General features: G+C 40.1%; 1 protein-coding gene across 2 annotated transcripts in view; it reads left to right on the top strand.

The window, feature by feature from the left end:
• Nucleotides 1-16,295, top strand: part of HSD3B2 (hydroxy-delta-5-steroid dehydrogenase, 3 beta- and steroid delta-isomerase 2) — a gene marked incomplete at both ends in the record, with an annotated part of 88,690 nt that extends 72,395 nt beyond the window's left edge. For both annotated transcript variants that reach the window (XM_081307968.1, XM_081307967.1), the window contains 2 exons: nucleotides 6,001-6,165; nucleotides 15,484-16,295. In XM_081307968.1, the coding sequence (XP_081164094.1) occupies nucleotides 6,001-6,165; nucleotides 15,484-16,295 (977 nt within the window). The remainder of the gene's footprint in view (nucleotides 1-6,000; nucleotides 6,166-15,483) is intronic.
• Between the last annotated feature and the right edge of the window lie 3,772 nt (nucleotides 16,296-20,067).

The raw sequence follows: 20,067 nt of genomic DNA, 5'->3' as shown, positions 1-20,067 counted from the left end.
ATGGAGAAGTTCCTTGATTGTTTTGTCCTAAGCTGTTTTTGCAATAACTTCAAAAAATCTTTTGCTCTCTTCCATTCTTTGGCCTACCTCTGAATTTAGAACATCTCAGAATTTTGGGGTCTTATCAAAAACATTGTTGGGAGTGAAAGTAGAAAATTGAAAAGAAGAGTCAAGGGTCTCATCCCAGTAGAGTATAAATCTTGACCCAGTTACTGAGAAGTGTAGTGAATAAAATGGACATTGACAGGTCAAAAAAAAATTAATATTGTCAAGTCGTAGCTGTGCCATTAAAAGAGATTGGACACATTTGTTTCTTCCCAAAATTTCAAAATATACTGAATAATATTAAATACAATAATTCATTGTTTTTTCACTAAGTTCACAAGCCACACCACTTTCACCAGTTGTAATTCACTGAATATTCATTTGGTTAACTTGGTGTCAGGACCAAGGCAATCACAAGTTCTTTTATCCATTCAATCTTAATTTTAATATCTAATATTTCCAACACTCAAGGTGTATATCATACATCACACACACACACACACACACACACACGCACACACACACACACACATACACACAGAGAGAGACAGAAAGTACCAAAGGGTTAAGTTGGCCACAGATTTCAGGATGCTATGCAAAGGCAGAGAACAGATATGAATGAAAAGGTTCATATTAGGTGGTACCTAAGAGTTTTAACAAATGAGTTCTGTGCCAGCATGAAGTGAGTCATAGAGGTCATAAGGGGCTGGAGAAACTAGGAGATAGATATACATATAGATATATAGTCATATATATATATGACAAATCCAAATTCAATATCCAAGTGAATGTGGAAAAATCTGAAACCTTTTCCTTTAAAATCTGGAACAAGACAGGGGTGTCTACTTTCACCATTTCTTTTTGATATAATACTAGGAAATCCAGCCAGGATGACTAGGCAAGGGAAGAAGGTCAAAGGGATTAAAATAGGAAAGAAAGAAGTCCAATTCACTGTTTGCAGATAATAAGATCCTGTACTTAGAAGAGTCTAAAAGTTCCATCAGAAGACTGTTAGAGTTAGTAAATAAATTCAGAAAAGTAACAGGATCAACTTAAAAAATAAATAACTTACCTAGACACCAATACTGAATCTACTGAGAAAGAAATCAGGAAAAATGATTCCATTCACAATAGCCTCAAAAAATTCCTAGGAATAAATCTAACTAAGGGGGTAAAATGAAATGATAATTAAGAAAACCTGAAGAAAGAAATTGAATGTAAGCATCAGAATGTGGAAAGACCTCCCATGATCATGGATAGGCAGAATTAATACTGCTAAACTGGCCTTACTACCAAAAGCAATATACATATTCAATGCAATCCTCATCAGAATATCAATGACATTCTTCACAGAACAAAGAAAAACAGATCTGAAATTCAATTGGAAAAATAAAAGACCCAAAATAACCAAAGCAACTCTAAGCAATAAGCAATTCTGGACGTATCACAATACCTGACTTCAAACTGTACCACAGAGTATAATAACCCCATGGTACTGGCAAAAAACAGATACATTGATCAATGGTACAGAGCAAATGATGTAATTTGCAGCCCACAATGATACAGTCATTTGATCCTTGATGAAAATACAGTTTGGTGAAAAGAGAGAGTTTTAAACAAATGGTTCTGGGAAAACTGGTTATCCATATGCAGAAGAATGAGACCAGATTCTAAAACATCACTTGGCACAAAACTCACATCCAAATGGATAAAACCTCAGAATTAGACCAGAAACTATACAAACCCTAAAGGAAAAGATAGGGTCAACACTCTAACACAGAGTTGCAGATAATGACTTTCCCAATAGTACCCCTAAAGCTCAGGAAATAATGCCAAGAATTAATAAATGTAATGGCATCAACTTAAAAAGCTTCTGCATAGCAATGGAAACAATTCAGAATGTGAAGAGGAACCTACAGAATGGGAGAAAATATTTGCTAATTACTCTTCTGACCAAGGATTAATATCTAAAATATATACAGTACTTTAAAAAATAACACCAAGAAATCAATTATGCAACTAATAAATGGGCAAATGAACTAAACAGACACTTCTCAAAAGAAGAAATAGAAATGGCCAGCAAACATATGAAAAGTATTCAACATATTTAGCAATTAGGGAAACACAAATCAAACCTACACTGAGCCACATGCAGTGGCACACGCCTCTAATCCCAGTGACTCAGGAACCTGAGGCAGGAGGATTGACAGCCTCAGGAAAAGCGAATCAGTAAGCAACTCAGTGAGTGAGACCCTGTGTCTAAATAAAACATGAAATAGGGCTGAGGATATGGCTCAGTGGTCCAGTGCCCCTGCGTTCAATCCCTAGTACCTCCATAACCAACAACAAAAAAAAAAAAAACTACACTGAGATTTCATCTCACTCCCATTAGAATGTCAGCCATCAAGAATACAAACAACAATAGATGCTGGGAGAATCTGGAGAAAAAGAAAACATGTTACAGTGTTGGTGGAATTTTAAATTAATACACTGTGGAATTAAGAATGGAGGTTCCACAAAAGACTAGAAATGGAAACACCACTGACCCAGCTCTGTCACTCCTCAGTCTATATCCCAGAGAATTAAAGTCAGCATGATATAGCAATATATACATACCCATGTATATTCTAATAAGTGAGCTCAAGGCTTGAGTGTGTGACTCCATAAGGCTACATGCCTACACTCATAAGGAGGAATCTGGGATAGCATTGCTGTCAGGAGATTGGATCCTTGTGTATTCAGAACTGGACAGAGTGGCAGTAGATAGCCACCGAGCTTCTAGGATTCTGCCCCTTCCATCTAGAGAATGTCACATCAGTTCTTTCCTCTGCTCACTACTCTTCACTGTACTGAAGGTGTTGGTGTGGCAATTGGTGTGTAACATCAACGAGGATTACTCACCCACAGCCTTCAGCAGTTGGAGCCTGCCCCACAACATCGTCCTGCATCTCTTTATTTGTTTGTTCATTTTGTTCTGTTTTGCTCTATTTGGGTGGCGTGGTGGGGGGAGGTAAATGTGGCAAATCACTTAGCATTTTTTGTAGAGATGATAGACAATGATTTGAAAGTAATGCTGCATTTTAATATCTGAGTAAGATAGAGAAAGACATAGATATAGACAGAGAAAATTAAGTAATGAGCACTTGCAGAAGGTTAACTGAAGGACAGACACAAAGTGGGAGCCAACATGAGCAAATGTGCATCACCTGGACTTAACTACATCTTTCTCACCGTCTCCTTATGTTCTTCAACCCACAAAGTAAAGGACTACAGATTTGATTGAGCAGCCCATGTTTCTATTCTAAATTGGCTGCTCCTGGTAAAAATATAACCACAACATGAATGGTGCATTTTCCCACCTGCTACATCCCCAGATCCTCAAACAACCCTGTGGAAAGGCAGGAAAGAGAAATTATCCACCTGGGCAGAATGGACCTCGAGGTGCAGCGAGGAGAAGCAACTGGCCTGAGGTTGTCTGATCCCTGGGGAGCAGAAGCCAGACTAAAGCCCCACCTCTGAGGCCCAGCTTGGCACTGGGTATGAATCTTGACACCGTGAGTCCTCAGAGTCTCTCTCTCTGGCTCTCCTTGCTCCAAATGAGTCACCTGCCTCCTTCCCCATCCCAGGGATTCTAGAGGTCTACCTGTAGAAACAAACTGCCCAGAAGATACTGTCCTGCAAAAAGTGGGTCTTCAATAGTTCTTTGGGACCCTAGCCATCCCTTTGTTCTTCTCTGCTCCTCTTTGTCCACTCACAATGTTCCATGTCCTCCCCTAACTGATTCATTGTGGTCTGTAATGAACAAATATTAATGTGTCACCAACAGTAACTCTATGTATTATGTCCTAGCAATATTTTCAAAATAACACCTAATGAGAGGAGAGGGCAATACTTACCATAAGGAATAGCCTCTTAATGGTCATAGTTCAGAAGGCATGAAGGATAGGCAGGAGCCAGCAGCATGGTACCAGTACAGAAACCTGGCAGTGTCCATCCATTGCCAGGCACTTTGTGACACCTTGACAGTATCAAGTCATTATTTCCCCATGACAGCCCTAGGCTATAGGAAACATTGTTACATTCCATTCTTCTGCACACAAGAAGATAGGCACAGGTAGATTAATTAATTTGTCTGAGGCTCCACAGCTAGAATAAGCAATCAGTGCTTTAGACCAGGGGCTCTAGCTATAGTAATTGAGCTCTTAAAACATAGTGAGTCAAATTACTTTTCTCTGGGACTCCCTCCAATGCAGATCCCACCAGAAAAGCAACTGCTTATTCTGTGTACACAAAAACAGGCCAAGTTTTTAATGTCTTGGGCAAGGCAGGAACTAAGGCACCCAGTGTGTCCTCTTCTCATTCTCAGGGTCTCTGAGCATGGATAGGTGAAAGTCCCTTTGTCTTTGGGCTCTGAGTTTCACCACCAGTCCTTTTGAAGGCAGCCACAAACGAGACTCAGAGTAAGGAGCAGGTGCCAGGAACTTAGCCAGCACAATGCCACTCTCATGACAAATCTTCCTCCTTCCCATTCCCCACCCCTTCACCCTCTACTACAGGGGCCTTCCTGGAGTTGTCTGCAAGAGTAAGGGTCCCAGAGGACACACAAATGCAGCAGAGGATTAAGGAAACGAGCAGTTCTACTTGTATCCAAGGAAGGGCCACCATTAAACCTGAGTTTTCTCCTCAGATTGTCCCTCCTGCTATTTTAGGACATTGTGGCCAATTTCAGTTCACTTCTCCATACTCTCCTTCAGAAAAGCAACTGGTTTTGTCCTTGGGCTGCATAGAAAAGTGACCAAGGCTTGGAGGTAGAATCAGAGTGGAATCTCTGCTAGAAGTATGGGCTTAGTTAGAGCTGTCCCTTACTTCTCTGAGCCTCGCTCTCCTCACCTATAGGAGACAAGGACATTGTGCGAGATAGTGAGGAAAGGAAGGAAGCAAACTAGAATTTGTGTGCAAATTATAAAGCACAGCCAAGTATGTAGGATATTGACACAGACAGCAGGCGGCTCAGTGCGGGCTTCGTGGGCTAAGTTGAGGTGACAGTGTCATTCCTGAAGATTTAAGGCAAGTCTGAAGACACTGATATTGTATCCAGTGCCCAACACTAAATGGCTACAAGGGAAGTCCCTTGGAGACTAATTCATTTTCAGGATTGATGTCTACTTTGGATTATATGTGATAAGATACGTTCCATTAAATCCATCATAGGAACCCATCCTAAACTCACTGATAATGGCTCCATGGTCCTCTATCACACAAACAGGAAACACATGGGATGAGGTGATCTCTTTTCTGCTCAGCCCAGACCCAGTGACAAACAGGACCTGCCAGGGGAAGGCTTGATACTCACACCTTGTGGGTCTCCCTCCCCTCTTCCCACTGTTGGGACTTGGATCCTCCTCATGGGGTCTGGAGCAGAGACATACCTGTTAACCTGTTGCTTACCCTGCTCTCTCTCTTAAACTGCAGAGCTGTGCCTTTGACATGCTGAGGCCAAGGTTGGCTTCCTATGCCACACACTGTTGTCTGCTTCTCCATCAATTTCAAATCCATATGTGATTCTTCATTCCTATAAATTTAAATTTTAACTTTCCCCTCAAATCCAGATCTCCACACCCTCCCCACTCTTCTCAATGAATGTGATAAACTTCCCATGAATCTATTTGAACAATTGTTGTGTTCCAGGCATCCTTCTAAGCTCTCTCCACAGTTTCACTTTCCAAACTGGAAAGTGATTAAAAACAGTCATTTTTTTTTTCTTTCTGAGAAAATGCTGCATGTTCTGATTTCTGTACATGTCTTTACTTGCTTTTTCCATGGAAGGTGTCCCTCACTAATACTCTCCCTCCCCTCTATGACGGTCCTTCAAGATATAGGTAACAGTCTGCTTTATTAGGAAATCTCCAGGCCCATCCCAAAAGCTTCCTAATCACCTGCCTTGTGTCTCCACAGGGTTGCAGACAAAGACCAAGATTACATTGTTGGAAGGAGATATTCTGGATGCCCAGTGCCTGAAGACAGCCTGCCAGGGCATCTCAGTTGTCATTCATACAGCCGCCATTATTGATACCACGGGTATCATTCAGAGACAGACCGTCATAAATGTCAATCTGAAAGGTAGAGTGGCCTGGGATGACATGGGACGGGTGAAGCTGAGGGTAGCAAAGCAGGATCAGGAGGGGTAGAGAAGCCCCCGTCATGGAAACCTGCGGTTCTCTGGGCCAGTTGTCATTGCTCACTTATCCCAGCTAACAAAAGCTCAGATATGTTATTCTGAGGGTTTTACGTGAGGAATCCAGGGCTGAGATAGAGCAAGGCCCCCCAGGTAATCTCACAGCTTTGTGGTCCATCTGCCATGAACCTCTTTCTACTGTTCCTTTATTCCAAACTCACTTGATTCTCACTCCAAATTCTTTTTTTAATTTGTTCTTTTTAGATATGCATAACAGTAGAGTGTATTTTGACATATTACACATAAATGGAATAAAATTTCCCATTCTTATGATGTGGACATGATGTGGAGATTTACTGGTCTTATGTTTATATATGAAGCTAGGAAAGTTATACCCAATCCATTCTACTGTCTTTTCTATTTCAGTCCCCCCCTTCCATCCCTTCATTCCCCTTTGTCTAATCCATTGAAACTTATATTTTTCCCTCCCCACTTACTGTGTGTTAGCATCCACAAATCAGAGAGAACATTCGGCTTTTGGTTTGGGGGGATTGGCTTATTTCATTTAGCATAATATTCTCCAGTTACATCCATTTATCTGCAAATGCCATAATTTCATTCTTCTTTATAGGTAAGTAATGTTCCATTGTGTATATAAACCACATTCTCTTTATCATTCATCTATTGAAGAGCACCTATGTTGGTTCCATAGCTTAGCTATTGTGAATTGAGCTGCTAGAAACATTGATGTGGCTGCGTCACTATGGTATGCTAATTTTAAGTCCTTTGGGTATATGCCATGGTGGGGGATAACTGGGTCAAATGGTGGTTCCATTCCAAGGGTTCTGAGGAATCTCCATAATACTTTCCAGAATGGTTGCACCAATGTGCAATCCCATCAGCAATGGATGAGTGTATCTTTTTCCCCATATTCTCACCAACATTTATTGTTATTTGTATTATTTTCTTTTTTCACTTTTTAATAAGCCACATGGCAATACAATACTTTATTTTAATAAATGTACATGAAATTTTATTTTGAATATTTCAAACATAGCACATATGTTTTTATCTTAATTAAATAATCAAACCCCAGCTTCAAAATCTTTCTAAAATCAATCATATGTAAAATTCCGGGTTTCTGAAGGGCCATATGGAGAAGCGTATATGGCTTATTAAATAGCACATCTATTTAGAGAAGCATAACCTTTGCCAAATGTACAGTAGAAAGCTGACATACTGGCACATTTCAATTTTGTGTTGTATTTATTTCAGAATATTCTTAATTGCACTATTTAAATGGACACTATCATAGATTTAACCAGGAAGGTCTCCATTATAAATGTTTTTCAATCTTAACAAAAATCATAAAATGTTTGCTGGTCCTCACAACATGATTGGAAGAGCAGCTAAAACCCTTTGTAGTTAGGTGAGAACTCAATGACTGGCTGGCCTAAGGGCACTCACATAATTCAAAACCAAGAAACTCCCACACAATTTCTTCCAATTTGCATGCTACCACTAACACATAAATAATATACCTGATGGGCAAGCTGTAAATCAAATCTGAAGCTCTAGCTTGACATGATTCACAGAATAGATCTGGAGTTAGGATCTTAAAACCGTATTTTGGCTCTAGTGATATTAATAGATCTGGAGTTAGGATCTTAAAACAGTATTTTGGCTCTAGTGATATTAAACTTCATCAGTTATCTGGAGATCAGACTTGCCTCCCCTTCATACAGCTTACAGTGAGGTGCTACTGTTCATTTATGTTTGGTTCAAAGACAAACTGAACCAAGCTTATGACCTTGATAATTGCCACTCTAACTGGAGTGAGATAAAATATCAGTGTACTTTTAATTTGTATTTCTTGAATTGTTACAGATGTTGTTTTTTTCATAAATTTGTTGACAGATCATATTTCTTCTTCTGTGAAGCACCTTTTCAGTTCTTTTGCCCATTTATTGACTGGGTTATTTGTTGTTCGTTTCCTTTTGGGGTGTGTGTGTGTGTGTGTGTGTGTGTGTGTGTGTGTGTGTGTGTTACATTTTTTGAGTTCTTTATATATCTTGGAGATTATTGCTTTACCTCAGGTGCAAGTGGCAAAGACTTTCTCCTATTCTGTAAGCTCTCTCTTCAGGTTCTTGATCATTTTCTTTGTTGTAAAGAATTTTTTAGTTTGATACCATCCCATTTATTGACTCTTGATTTTACTTCTTGTACTTTAGGAGTCTTGTTGAGGAATTTGGTTCCAAAGCTGACATGACAGATATTTGGGCCTACTTTTTCTTCTAGTAGGTGCAGTGTCTCTGGTCTAATGCCCAGCTGCTTGATCCACATTAACTTGAGTTTTGTGCTGGGTGGGAGATAGGGTCTTAATTTCATTTTGCTACATATGAATCTCCAATTTTCCTAGAATCTTTTGATGAAGAGATGATCTTTTCTCTAATGTATGTTTATGGTGCCTGTATAGTATGAGATAGCTGTATTTATATAGGTTTGTCTCCGTGTCTTCTACTCTGTACCATTGGTCTTCATGTCTCTTTTGGTGCGAATACCATGCCATTTTGGTTATGACAGGTCTGTAGTATAATTTAAGAACTGGTATTGTGATGCATCCTGCTTCACTTTTCTCGATAAGTATTGCTCTGGCTATTCTGGGCCTCTTATATTTCCAAATGAACTTCATTATTGCCTTTTCTATTTCTATGTATAACATCATTGGAATTGTAATAGGAATTGCCTTGAAGTCTGTATAATGTTTTTGGTAATATGACCATTTTGACAGTATTAATTCACCTCTCCAAGAACATGGGAGATCTTTCCATCTTCTAAGGTCTTCTTCATTTTCCTTACTTAGTGTTCTGTAGATTTCATTGTAGAGGTATTTCACCTCTTTTGTTAGATTGATTTCTGAATATTTTAATTTTTGAGGTTATTGTGAATGTGATACTTTTCCTAATTTCTCTTTCAGTTGATTCATCACTGATATAAAGGAATGCAATTTATTTATGGGTGTTAATTTTATATCCTGCTACTGTGCTGAATTCAATTATGAGTTCTAGAAGTTTTTTGGTGGAGTTTTTGGATCTTCTAAATATTGAATCATGTCATAATCAAATAGAGATAGTCTGAGTTCTTCTTTTCCTATTTCTCTCCCTTTAATTTCTTTCATCTAATTGTTCTGGCTCGGTTTCAAAGACTAACAAGTAGTGAAAGAGGGCATCCTTCTTTTGTTCCAGTTTTTAAAGGGAATGCTTTCCATTTTTCTCAATTTAGAATGATGTTGGCCTTGGGTTTAACATGTATAACTTTTACAATGTTGAGATATGTTCCCATTATCCCTAGTGGGAACCTGTTTGAACATGAATGGATGCTATATTTTGTCAAATACTTTTCCTGTATCTATTGATATAATCATGTGATTCTTATCTTTAAAATTATTGATATGATAAATTATGTTTACTGATTTCCATATCTTGAACCAACTTTGCATCCCTGAAATGAACCCCACTTTATCATGGAGCACTATCTTTTTAATATGTTTTTGTATGTGATTTTCCAGTATTTTATTAAGAATTTTTGCATCTATGTTCATCAGGTATATTAGTTTGAAGTTTTTTTTTCCTTCATGTGTCTTTGTCTGATTTTGGTATCAGGGTGATACTAGCTTCATGGAATGATTTAGACAGGTTCCCTCCATTTCCATTTCATGTCTTCTATTGCTTTTGATGTTGGTTTGCTCTTCTTTTTCTAGGGCTTTGGGGCATGATGTTAGGTAATTTATTTCTTGACTCTCTATTCCTTTAATAATAAGCTCAATGCAATGCCTTCATAGTGTCAGAGAGATTTTGATATATCACTATTCTCATTTACCTTTAAGCATTTTTAAAATTTCTTCCCTTATTTCTTCTGCTATACAGTGGTCATTCAATAGTGTATTATTTAGTCTCTAGGTGTTAGAGTAGCTTCTATTCTTAATTCTATCATTAATTTCTAATTTCATTCTGTTATGATCTGATAAAATTCAAGACATTATTTCCATTTGGGGGGTATTTGCTAAGCCATATGATCTATTTTAGAGAAAGATCTACATACTGCTAAGAAGAAAGTGTATTCAATCATTGATGGATTCTATACATGTCCATTAGGTCTAAATTAATTGGGTTTTTTAATTCTATATTTTATTTATGTAATTTTTGTTTGGAGGATATATCCAGTGGTGAGAGAAGTGTGTTAAGTCACCTAGTATTATTGTGTTGTGGTCTGTTGGATTCTTGAAATTGAGAAGGGTTTGTTTGATGTACATAGATGCTCCATTGTGTGTGGAATAAATATTTATGATTATTAAGCAGTATAAAATGTCCTTCTTTCTCCTTTCTGATTGACTTTGGCTTGAAGACCATTTCATTTGATATGAGGACAGAAGCCCCTGCTTGTTTACGAGATCCATGTGAATGATATGTTTTTTTTTTTCCATCCTTTTACCTTCAGTCTCTGGCTGTCTTTGCCTATAAGGGTGAGTCTCTTTGAGACAGCATATTGTTGGATCTCACTTTTTAATACAATCAGTCAGTCTCTGTGTTTTGATTGATGAATTCAGGCTATTTACATTCAATGTTATTATTGAGAAATTATTTTTATACCCTTTGATTTTGATTTACTTCTGATTTTTCTTTGAATTACTTTCCCCTTTGATTGACTGTTCTTCAAGTATAGTTCCTCCCTTTGCTGGCTTTCACATTTATTTTTCATTCTTCTTCATGTAATATCTTATTAAGTATGTTTTTTTTTATTGCCCACTTTCTTGTTGTGAATTCTTTTAACGTTTATTTATCATGGAAGGTTTTTATTTAATCATCAACTCTGAAGCTTAATTTTTTGCTGGGTATAGTATTCTTGGCTGGCATCCATTTTCTTTCGGAGCTTGGTACATACTATTCCAAGACCTCCTAGCTTTGAGTGCCTTGAGTTGAGAAATCAGTTGAGATTCGGATTGGTTTTCCTGTAAAAGCAACCTGTCATTTGTCTCTGGCAGCCTTTAAAATTCTACCCATATTCTGTATGTTAGGCATAACATAAGCCTCCTAATTTGATTTTTCCATTTCATTGTTTAGGTTTAGGAAATTTTATGATATTATTTCATTGAAAGGACCGTGCATTCCTTTGGTTTGTATCTCCAAGCCTATATATATATATATATATATATATATATATATATATTTATTTATTTATTTATTTATTTATTTATTGCCCGGTCTCTTAATGTCTTTTCTCCATGGCAAACTTTATTTTTAAGATTATGTATTTTGTCTTCATTGCCTGAAACTCTGTCTTCCAAGTGGTCTGTTAGTAATGTTTTCCAATGAATCTATTATTTGGTTTAGTGATTCCTTCATTTCAAGCGTTTCTGCTTGATTTTTTTTTCAGAATCTCTGTTTCTTTATTGAAGCGATCTTTCATTTCCTGTGTTTTTCTTTGATTTAGCTCCTTACAACATTCTTTCCCTCATAGATGGATTGAATTATACATTTTGCACTCCTTTCTGACATTTCTTCCACTGTGGTGTTTATGGATTCTGTTATTGAAATATTTTGGTTTGTTTGGGTTATTCGTTCCTAGCTTTTCCATGTTTGTGTGTCTACCCATCTAGCACTGTGGATCTGAGGCAGTAGTGATTCTACCCTATGGACTTAGTATGTCCCTGAAGGTTTCAAGTATCTCTCCATTTAGGGGGAGACAAATAATGACAACCACTAATGCAAACTATATAGAGCATTAAATCAAATAGTTCCTCCTATGATGTCTAAAATGTCAATTGTCACAATCAACAGAAATGATATGATTAGTTATTGCCTACAGTAAAAACTGTAATTTGTAAAAGGGTTTACAATTTTGAAAGGTAGATAGGGAGAGAACCGAGGTAATATAGAATGTGATGATTGTGAGGGTGGAGGAGAGAAGATAGAAGTAAAAAACTTAAAGGAAAAGTAAAAGAGAACAACAGAGATAGGCTATTAGCAGAAGAAAAAAGAGAGAGAGAGAGAGAATCAAGAGAAACACATAAGTGATATATATATATATTTTTTTTAGGTAAAATTTTTTAAATTAAAAATAAAATAAAGAATTCAAAAGAAAACTGAAATATACTAACCAAACATTTTAGTCCTCAAAATACTGATCCATGAAAAATTACTGATTTCAAAAATTCTAGAAATGAGATAAAGAAAAAATATGAGTATGTGTTCATTAACTATTAAGATCACAATTGAACAGAGAAAAGAAGAAAAAATCTCAATGAAAAGTTAAAGAATTTTTTTGTTGGAGTTCAAATGACTCTCAGCTTTCCTTCTCTGCAGTGTTATGTAAGATCGTCTGGATGTTATACTTGCTTTACCTTCAGGATGGAGGTTGCTGGAGTAAGAGAGTTAATTCCCTAGGCAGAACTCCTGAACGCAGGGTTTAGGCTTAGGTATGCTCCACGTTCTTAGCTGAATGCCAATTGGTCTGAAGATTTTAAATAAGAACACCTCCAGGGCCCAGCAATTGGGGGTCCATGCTGGAAGACTGCACCCCAGGGATCTCCTCTGGTTTCCACTACCTCGCCTGCAGGCCACGTGTTTCCTAATCTCAGATTCAGTCTATAATCTCAATCTCTTTCATCCCTGCCCTTTTGAGTTCCTGGCCAGGTGCATCTCTCCTAGATGGTCCTACAAGCAACCAGATTGGAGGTAGAGGGGAATAGCTTGGTGGGTTTCCACAACCAGTTGTCCCCTGATTGTGGAAAACCTCTCTCCATGTTTGATTTTCTCCTGGTCACTTAGGTACACTATGTCTCATACAATGTGTATTTTCTAGCCCGTGTTTTGGGCCAAACTCCAGTTTGCCAGGAATTGGTTCCCTCTGCTGCAGGCCTCTGAGCTGTGGTTGCAAAATGTATCCTTCTTCTGTCTTCCACACATAGCCAGGAGAGATGTGGCTTTTTTCCCATACAAGGTTATTGTTCATCATGCCTTTCAGTTTAGTTGGGCAGTGTCTTTGATCTCTAAACTCTCTTCCCAGACATGCTTCAGGACACCTAAAAATGTAGCTTCCCTTAATTCCCTGATCCTTCCACTTTGTTCTCAAAGGGACCATTCTGGATGGTGCCGGGGGATTTCTTCCTTATTTTATTATATCCAACCTCCTGAGTTCCTGATCTGTTTTGAATGGCCAGTATTAAGTTCCAGTAAAGCACTCACTCCTTTATTTTGTTCACCCACCTTGCTGAGAAGCTGCCTATCTGCTTTCCTTGTTTCTCACCATGGAGCAAACAGGAAAGCATCATTCTCTATTTCATGGTCTTGAAGTCACTTACTCCAAATTCCTGAGATTCATCCACCCACCCCCTGCCTGCCTGGGCCAGAAGAGACCTTGAAAGTGCCTCCTCCTTCATGCTTCAGCTCTTCAATCAGGACTGTTGAGAACATCCTGACCCCTCCTAGCCACCTCAGGGAAGGATTCTTCTCCAGAATACTGGCAAAGCTGGCCCACAAAGGTCTGCTTAGACAGAATGGCCCAGCACTCCCCAACCCGTGATATATTTAAGCAATTATCATTTTCCATTGTCCATAATACTACTTCTTGAGCTTATTGAGCCCACCTTTGTGAAGCAGGTCCTACTCAGGTACAAGGTAACTCTTCCACAGATCCTCATTACCAAATGCTAGGTGGCACGTTCTAAATTTCTGCCTTTTAATTCTTCAAATTAGGCACATTAGCTTAGGGAAACCTGCTATGCTGATCCTCAGAGGACAGTAATTACCACACCAGTGAAATCCAAGTCCTGGCTTCTTTTCTTCCATAGCTTGAAGTCCATATTTAGTGACTCAGAGACTCCTTTCCCAAAGTACCAAAAGGTACTTTTGAGTCCCCAAATCATTAGAAGAATGCCACTGGCTATTTCTCACATAGCCATATGCTGACCACCCACAATCCATGACTTAACCAGAGTTTCATTAGTACTCCTATCTACTCTCTGCTTCTATTTCAACAATAGCTGTAAGACAAAAAAGGAAGCGCTGGAGGCACAAATAAAAAAATATAATGTCGATGTTTCCTGCTGGTTAACATTTTCTCTAATATAAGTATTGATTTTTGTAACAAGTTTGGCTCTTTCTCCAGAAAATCAAATTACACCTTAAAGGGGAGAATAAATAAAACACTACACAAATACATTATTTCTTCTTAAGGCAAGAAACTCTGCATCACCTCCAGGACCTGTAGGTCTATTCTGCTACAGGGATTTCACACAATGCCAACATTATAGGTCTTCCCAGCAGAAGGCTCATTCTTCCTTTTGGTTTCAAAGAAGCTCAATAGTAAAGTCCAGTCTGACACTCAAGAAAGCTAAGTGAAGGGAATGATTATCACCGCTACTGCTCATAACTAGGCAAGTGATAGAAAACTTTGGAGTGGGTTTTGAGGGAACACACTGTCAGGAATAGAAGCTGGGTCACTAGTACCTCCTTACAACTCAATAACTGTTGCCCAGTGACCCAAACAATGTCCTGGTTACCAAGTTTTGTTTTTTGTTTTTTGTTTTTTTTTTTTTTTTATCCTCAGCAAATGTGGAAAATGGCAGCACAGTAATATCTATTTAACAGTGCATGTCCTCTATAAACAACCATGCATGAGCTTATATAATGTGAAATTCCAACCATCCTTGACAGTATGAGGTCCAGAGATTTTAGATTTCAAGGTCTTGTCTTTAATGAAATGATATGCATGAAAAAGATTGGCTGACTGATTGACCAATTTTCTTGGAAGTTCTTGGAATCAAACCCAGGGCCCAGAGCATGCTAAACAAGCACTCTACCACAGAATAATAATCCCAGTACAAATGGCAATATGTTAATAGCCATATGGCAAAATATTAACTGGAAATCCTATGCTCATTTCTGAAATCAAAACACACACACACACACACACACACACACACACACACACACATGCAAAACATGAATAGATACACACATATAGGAAAAGACAGATCTATAAACCTGAAAGGCAAGAAATCATTCATTATACATCACAAATGTCAGAATCTTTTCTGCAATTTTCCCCAAGGCCTCAGTATTGCAGCTGTGAATTTAGGACAGGGAAAAATACAGTTGGATCAGGAGTAAACCACTCTATTGTGATAACAGATAGAGGTTCATATGAATCAATGGCCATAGTGACTTATTTTCTGACACTGACAATTTACTCCCCATGGACAGGTACCCAGCTCCTGTTGGATGCCTGCATCCAAGCTAGTGTGCCATTCTTCATCTACACCAGCTCAACAGCAGTAGCTGGACCCAACTCCTACAAGGAGATCGTCCAGAATGGCCACGAGGAAGAGCATCATGAAACTACATGGACGGCTTCATACCCCTACAGCAAAAAGCTGGCTGAGAAGGCTGTGCTGGCAGCTAATGGGAGCACTCTGAAAAATGGGGACACCTTGTGGACTTGTTCCTTAAGGCCCGTGTACATCTACGGGGAAGGAAGCCCTGTACTTTCTGGAATTGTGAATAGGGCCCTCGGGAACAACGGAGTCCTAGAAAATACAGGAAAGTTCTCTGTAGCGAACCCCGTCTATGTGGGCAACGTGGCCTGGGCACACATTCTGGCCTGCAGGGCTCTGAGGGACCCCAAGAAGGCCGTGAGCATCCGAGGACAGTTCTACTACATCACAGATGACACACCTCACCAAAGCTATGATGAATTGCATAACAACCTGACCAAAGAATGGGGCCTCCGCCCTGACTCCGGGCTGAGACTTCCTCTCTCTCTGAGGTACTGGCTTGCCTTCCTGTTGGAGACAGTGAGCTTCCTTCTGAGTCCCATTTACAAATATCAACCTCCCTTTAGCCGCTATTTACTGACAGTATTAAATAGTGTGTTTACCTTCTCCTACAAGAAAGCTCAGCGAGATCTGGGTTATAAGCCCTTAAACACCTGGGAAGAAGCCAAAGAGAAAACTGTGGAGTGGATTGGCTCACTGGTGGAAAAACACAAGGGAGCACTGAAGAAAAAGACTCCCTGATGGGCAGATGGCAGGGATGGGGGCCTGGGTTTTGTCAGGAGCTATAGGTCGAGCTCCTCTACCTGGCTCCCTCTAGAAAGTGACCAATGAACCATCCCAGGTTCTTTGACACAATGGGTACAAGGGGAATGACACAACTTAGAGGTTTCCTTGAGCCATCAGGAGCCTCTTGGTTTTATTCCCCCTCTCCAGTGCTAAGGCATTTCTTTTCTTTGGACATCTCCCATTCCTTCATAAAACTTAATGAAAACATCAAGCTGGGTGTAGGGGCACATGCCTACGACTCAGGAGTCTGAAGCAGGAATTTCACAAGTTCAAAACCCGCCTCAGCAACGTAACAAAACTCTGTCTCAAAATATTTAAAAAATTAAAAATTAGAAAAAGGGCTGAGGTTTAATGACTAATCTCAACTGGGTTCAATCACTGGTACCAACCAACAAACAAACAATAAAGGACCCAGAAACTGTCATGGCAGAAAAGACCAATAAATTTAAAATGCATACCAGGAGAAGGGTGTTTCTATGAAGACATTTTTCCACCTTTCGGTCAAAACAAGAGGATGGAACTAGGTGGGGAGAGAAGGGATAGGATCTGAAGGGGACTTGAGATTGACTATAATGTATGAGGTCTGGGGCATGAACAGAATTCCTGCACCAGGCCCACAGATCAAACACAATGGAGTCCCTCCTGCTAATCTCCACACCCCAAGAAAAAGCTTCACAAAATCAATAGCTATGTTTTTAAACAGGCCAGGTGGAGCCAGCATGACAATGATGTGCACTGTGCTTTAACACTTACAAGAAAAGTAACTTTGAAAGACCCTTTTGTTTATTTTGTCTGGTTTGGTTCTCTTTAGCCCCTTCATACCCTTGAAAGCCACCTTGTTTGGTAAGTTCATTGAACATCCAACATTTGATGGACGTTGTCTGTATCTCAAACCACAATTAAAAGCTAATGAACATCTTTAAACTCAATCTGTTGAAGGTTTGCATTTTGATACCTGGGAATATACAAATCACTAATTCTGTTGAGTTGGGCTGTCACTAAGGGTACAGCTTAAGATTTTCTTCTGAACAACAAAGAGAAAAAACACTGAGGAGCCACGTGCAACTCTTCAAGGGACAGAGAATCAGCAGTGAGCACAGGGATAGAGTGTCCCCAAGTAGTAGGTAAGGTGGAAAATGTAGCCTCCCCTCTGGCAGCTCAGATGTCTGAAGAACAAAAGCCAGTGCAGCCCAGCTCTGCTGAGGTATGCACACCTTCCCCAGGTCTCAACCAGCACCACAGGGAGCATCATAGGATGTCCATGAATAGTTGGCAAGGAACCTCTCTCTCCTTTTCAGCCCAGTGAAATCCATCACTCTACCTATCAGGGCAGTCTCACAGGGATAGGATGAGTCCTCATCTCCAAAAGGAAGACAAGTAGCACGAAGGGATTGGAAAGTGGACCTGACTGAAAGAGCCTAAGGCCTTGAACAACAAAGTCCACTATCTCTACATGCACTGGCACAGAATGCCAGGCAGTGGGAGCTTCTGCACACAGCCTGTGTGCACCACATAAAATGCACCACAGAGGGGCAGCAGAGACAGGACAGAGAGCGGCGGCCTGCACAAGCCCTTCCCTTCCCTTCACTATATGGGCACTCTGCAGCCTCTGGCAAGGAAATAAGAGAATGGACAGTAGGTACTCAGCCACTGGCTAATGTTGTATGAATAACTGAACATGGAGACAGCAACTGAGTTGGCTAAAATATAGTGTTGGCTAAAATCTCAGAGTGCAGATGAGAATTAAAAGCCAAAGAGGTCCATGCTGGGAACCAGAATAACAGAAGGTGAAGTGTCCAGAAGGTGATAGCCTGAGCCAGAACTTTCACAAAATGAGAGCACCAATCTTTATCTCAATGTTTTGATCCCTAAATATCGCAAATTAACTCTAAACATTAAAAAAAAAGTTTAAAGACCAGTTCCAGGAAAGGAATATGTATGTGGAATTCCAAGTTTAACCGTAAAATTATGTTTCTTAAAAATGAGGTGCTCAAGGTAACACTCTATTCTAGATCCCACTGTACATTTTATCTTATTTTAGGTTTTCTGCATGTTTGAAATAGGCCGTAATTTGTTAAAAATAAAATCACTCTCATTGGAATAGAATGTGCGAACTGAGAAAATGTTATGTGGCCTGAGCCAGTGCTATGGGTTACACTCTTCCATGTGTGTTCCCAGACTCTGGTCTAGTTGGGAGATACAATGTGAGACCGGGTGGTTGCTGCACACCCAGGAAACTGTGCAGAGTACACAGAGGATCCCTCCTGGGCAGCAGCTCAATAGGCCCAACCATTTGGAAGGGTGTGGAGAACGGGAGGATTCCACAAGCAGAAAGGTGAGGGAAGTGCTCCAGACAGAGACAATGGAATCTTCAAAGGCCCATGCAGGAAAGAGTATCCTGCTCCTGCACAAGGAGACATGCCTGGGCCACACAGAGAGCTCAGGTGCAGACCAGAGTGGAAGATACACCTGCACAGGCATGAGGGACACAGGCCTGAAACACCTTGGTCTCCTCAGGAGATACCCACTCCTTCTTTCTTCCCCTCAGAGTACACCTTGTGTGCTCCTGCTAGAGAGCACTGGACATTCTATTACTTTCCATTTTTTTGCCTCATCCCCTCTAACATTCCAACTCTGTGGTAAAAGAGGTCATCTCCAACAGTGACAAGAATGAGAGTCACAGAGCAGATCTGGGCACTCACCACTCAGTTTGCCATGGGAGGCAGTGAAGGTCTCTCTTTGTTTTCCCAGAAAAGATCACTGCAGCAGCACTCCTGAGGGATGGATTGCAAGAGATGAGGAGGATGCTTGAAGAATCCGGGCACAATGGCACATGACTATAATCCCAGTGATGAGGGAGCTGAGGCCAGAGGATCCCAAGGTCAAGGCCAGTCTGAGAAACTTAGTGAAAACATGTCTCAGAGTAAAAAACAAAATGGGCTGGAAATGCAGCTCAGTGGTAATGTGCCCCGGGTTTCAATGCACAGTGCAGGAAAGAAGAAAGGGAGGGAGGAAGGGAAAGAAAGAAAGGAAGGAAGGAAGGAAGGAAGGAAGGAAGGAAGGAAGGAAGGAAGGAAGGAAGGAAGGAAGGAAGGAAAAGAAAAGAAATGGGAGAGAGGGAAAGGAAAGGAATGGAATTAAGTCCAGAGATGGTGGCCTGGAGTATGTCACATTAACAAAATATAATGTGGGGTGCAGGCCAAGGCAAGCCAGGGCAGAGTGGACAGACTGAGGTGGTCATATCGGTCCCATGCAACACTTTCTCAAACCATAAACCTGATGGCATCCCCTACTCCTCCTCCTTCCTCTCATTCAGTTCTACCCATTCTGCCTCCAAAATAACATGTCATCTTTCTCCCTGGTCACCAAGCTTTGGTCCAGACCCCTGTCATTCTTTGTCAAATCCCCCACAGGGCCTCCTTGCCTGGGCAGTCACCCATGAAAGCCATTCTGAGCATAGTTGCCAGAGATGTCTCTCCAAAATCACATCAAACTTGATCACTTTCTCCCTTAAAACCATTGAGTAAAGTCCCAGAACAAGGACAGGTCTGACAGCCTGAAGATAACACCAAAGGCCTGAAGATTTACCCCTGTACCACCTCAGACTACATTCTTGCCAATCCCTGCTCTGTCCCTGCATTATCCGACTTGATGCTCCAACCACCTACTGTGATTTGGACCTTCCTGATTACTTTGTACTTCTCTATATTCCCACTTGAGTACGAAG

This window comes from Spermophilus citellus, assembly GCF_964194105.1.
Source record: "Spermophilus citellus genome assembly, chromosome: 9".
Taxonomy (NCBI): domain Eukaryota; kingdom Metazoa; phylum Chordata; class Mammalia; order Rodentia; family Sciuridae; genus Spermophilus; species Spermophilus citellus.
Note: the sequence above shows the minus strand (reverse complement) of the source record. Positions and strands in the feature narration are given on the sequence as shown.